General features: G+C 46.3%; 1 protein-coding gene across 1 annotated transcript in view; it reads right to left on the bottom strand.

Annotated features, from left to right (window-relative positions):
• The window catches only part of LOC114072233 (small G protein signaling modulator 3-like), a 6,268-nt gene that overhangs the window by 2,230 nt on the left and 1,656 nt on the right, over window positions 1-2,382 (bottom strand). Inside the window, exons 2-4 of the mRNA XM_027910154.1 lie at window positions 2,174-2,369; window positions 1,818-1,963; window positions 653-880 (exon numbers count right to left, since the gene is read on the bottom strand). Of these exons, the coding sequence (XP_027765955.1) occupies window positions 653-880; window positions 1,818-1,963; window positions 2,174-2,369 (570 nt within the window). The remainder of the gene's footprint in view (window positions 1-652; window positions 881-1,817; window positions 1,964-2,173; window positions 2,370-2,382) is intronic.

Raw genomic sequence — 2,382 nt, 5'->3', positions numbered from 1 at the left:
CCTCTCCTCATAGGACTTGTGCTCAAGTCCCTTCACCAGCCTCGTTGCTCTTCTCTGGACCCGCTCCAGCACCTCAATATCCTTCCTGAACTGAGGGGCCCAGAGCTGAACACAATACTCAAGGTGTGGCCTCACCAACGCAGAGTACAGGGGAAGGATCACTTCCCTGCTCCTGCTGGCCACACTGTTGGTGCATTTTTTATTCAGCTTCTCAAAGGCAGTTGCTGCTGCTTTCTAACTCTACATGCCAAGGTTATTTTACTGTACCAGTTTCTTACTAATGGATTAATTCCAGTTCCTACTCTCTGTGTGCTTCAAGCAAGTTCTGCCAAAAGCATATGTTGTTTCTTTTAGTTTCCATTAATGAAATGTGTTGCATTTCATCATAACTCTCATTAATGATAATTACAATCAATGCCAATACCTCTTTCGTCTGAGGATTTATCAACCAGGACAGATCTGGTAGCATTTCATTAGTATAGATTGTCCTCCAACATCCCAATACCTTGATGTCACAAGATGACAATTATCCTGGAGCCAAAAATCCTCTCAAACAGGAGGACCTCTTGCTTGCAAACAGAAATAGTGTGGGACTATGTAGGGGAATGGTAAAAGCGGAGCAGCAGAGGCAGGTGGGACCCTGTGCACTCACTTTGGATAAGTTGTTGACGGTGGTGCTGGAGTTGAGCAGCTGCCCTTGCTCAGCAATGAGGTAGGCCAAGTGTTTGCGGCGCTGGGTCTCCACCGCCACGTCTGTCAGCGAGCCAGCCACGCGCATGGCCTCGCGCAGCAACACGTCTGCGTCTTCAATCTGACTTGGGATGTCTGACAGCGTGTTGAAGATGGAGGCGGAGTTCTCTGACTGGATTAGCTCATCCTCCTGCAACAACACAGTCATTTTTTGCCACACTGAGCAGTGAACATGACAGTTGGGCTCTTGAGGCTCCTAGATGCACTTTTACATTCAGTGCACACCTTGAGCAGGTACAACTGGACAATTTCATAAAAACAACTTCACCAGGAAAAGTCCAAGATACTTTTGAGAGGGGGACAGCATCTTTTCCTGCTCTATTACACCCTCCTCCCAGAATTATAGCTGGCATTTTTTTGAATCACAGCATTCATTCCCGAAATTAAATCAAATCAGCAAGGAAAAACAAAACTAAACCCATTCTGCACCAACCACTACAACAGGGCACCGCAGGGATCTTGCTAGAGATAAAAGAATGGAAACTGCTCAGTCTCACACACTACAGAGCACCTACCACATCAAACTGTGCTCTATCTTTCCCTTACTCCCAGCAGGATCTCTCTTGTCTTTTACACAGAAAACTGAACATAAAATTGTTTCCCGCATAAAAATGAAAAGATCAGGCAGTTAAATATAGGCCAGTCAAATCAAATGCAGTCAGGATAATGCTCATCTCTTAGAGTATTCAATACTGCCATCCAATGCTTCTCAGATGATCACAAATTTGGCTTTCTCTCTCTCCTCACAGATTGTGCAAAATCAAGGGGTATCTTGGTTTAGGTAACATGCACCCTCAGGATGGGATCTAGACTGAATAGAGAGGGGCAGCTGATGAGGTTTAATTATGGGGCAACAAATGATCTATGCACAGGAAACAGCAATTCCTAATTTCTGCGAAGTGCCTTAAAAGTTTCTCACAGCCTCCAGCTCCGAAGGCAGCAGGAAGTCGTCTTCCCTAGCACACTCCCAAACCACATACAGCAAATGGATACAAAACCTTCTTGTCCCTAAATCTCAGAATTAAATACTGAAGTATTGTAAAGGAGGAAGAGAAATGGGGAATCACCTTCATACTTAGCATGCCCAAAGTGACTTGGAACAGCACCAGAGAGCCCTCGTAGAAGAAGAGGTCCCAAATACGCAGCAGCAGCTTGATGTGGACAACACTAGCAAAAGAGGTGAGGAACCAGTGCAAGGTGATCAAGGAGAGCTCTGTGAATAAAAACATGGAAAACAATCACAACAGAAGAAGTCAGTCAACCAGTGAAGATGGACTCTTCTAAGGGCTGTTCTCCAAGCACTGCCTCTGGGGTCAGGAGGCTCGCTCCTCTCCCTATTGCTCTCCTTTTGTGAAGAAAGAACAGTCTTTGTCTGCACGTCACCCTGGCAAGAAAAGCTATGGTTTCTGGGGCACACTTTTACCAATGTCATGCTCCTGCAGAAGCTTGTCCAGGCGAGGCAAGTACTGCACGATGAGCTGCCGCAGGACACGCTGGTCTGTCTGCACGCCCATGAGAGTGGTACTGAAATAGGAGGCAGGAACCAATTCCTCGATGATAGCACACATCATCCAGAAGGCATCTTCCTCCTCCAAGAAGAGCAGCAGAGAAGCAGCCACCTAGGATTTTGAA

This window comes from Empidonax traillii, unplaced genomic scaffold (genome assembly GCF_003031625.1).
Source record: "Empidonax traillii isolate 1590-97213 ecotype Southwest subspecies unplaced genomic scaffold, ASM303162v1 scaffold2793:size20490, whole genome shotgun sequence".
In the NCBI taxonomy this organism is placed as follows: Eukaryota; Metazoa; Chordata; class Aves; order Passeriformes; family Tyrannidae; genus Empidonax; species Empidonax traillii.
This window is presented reverse-complemented; position numbering and strand designations above follow the sequence as displayed.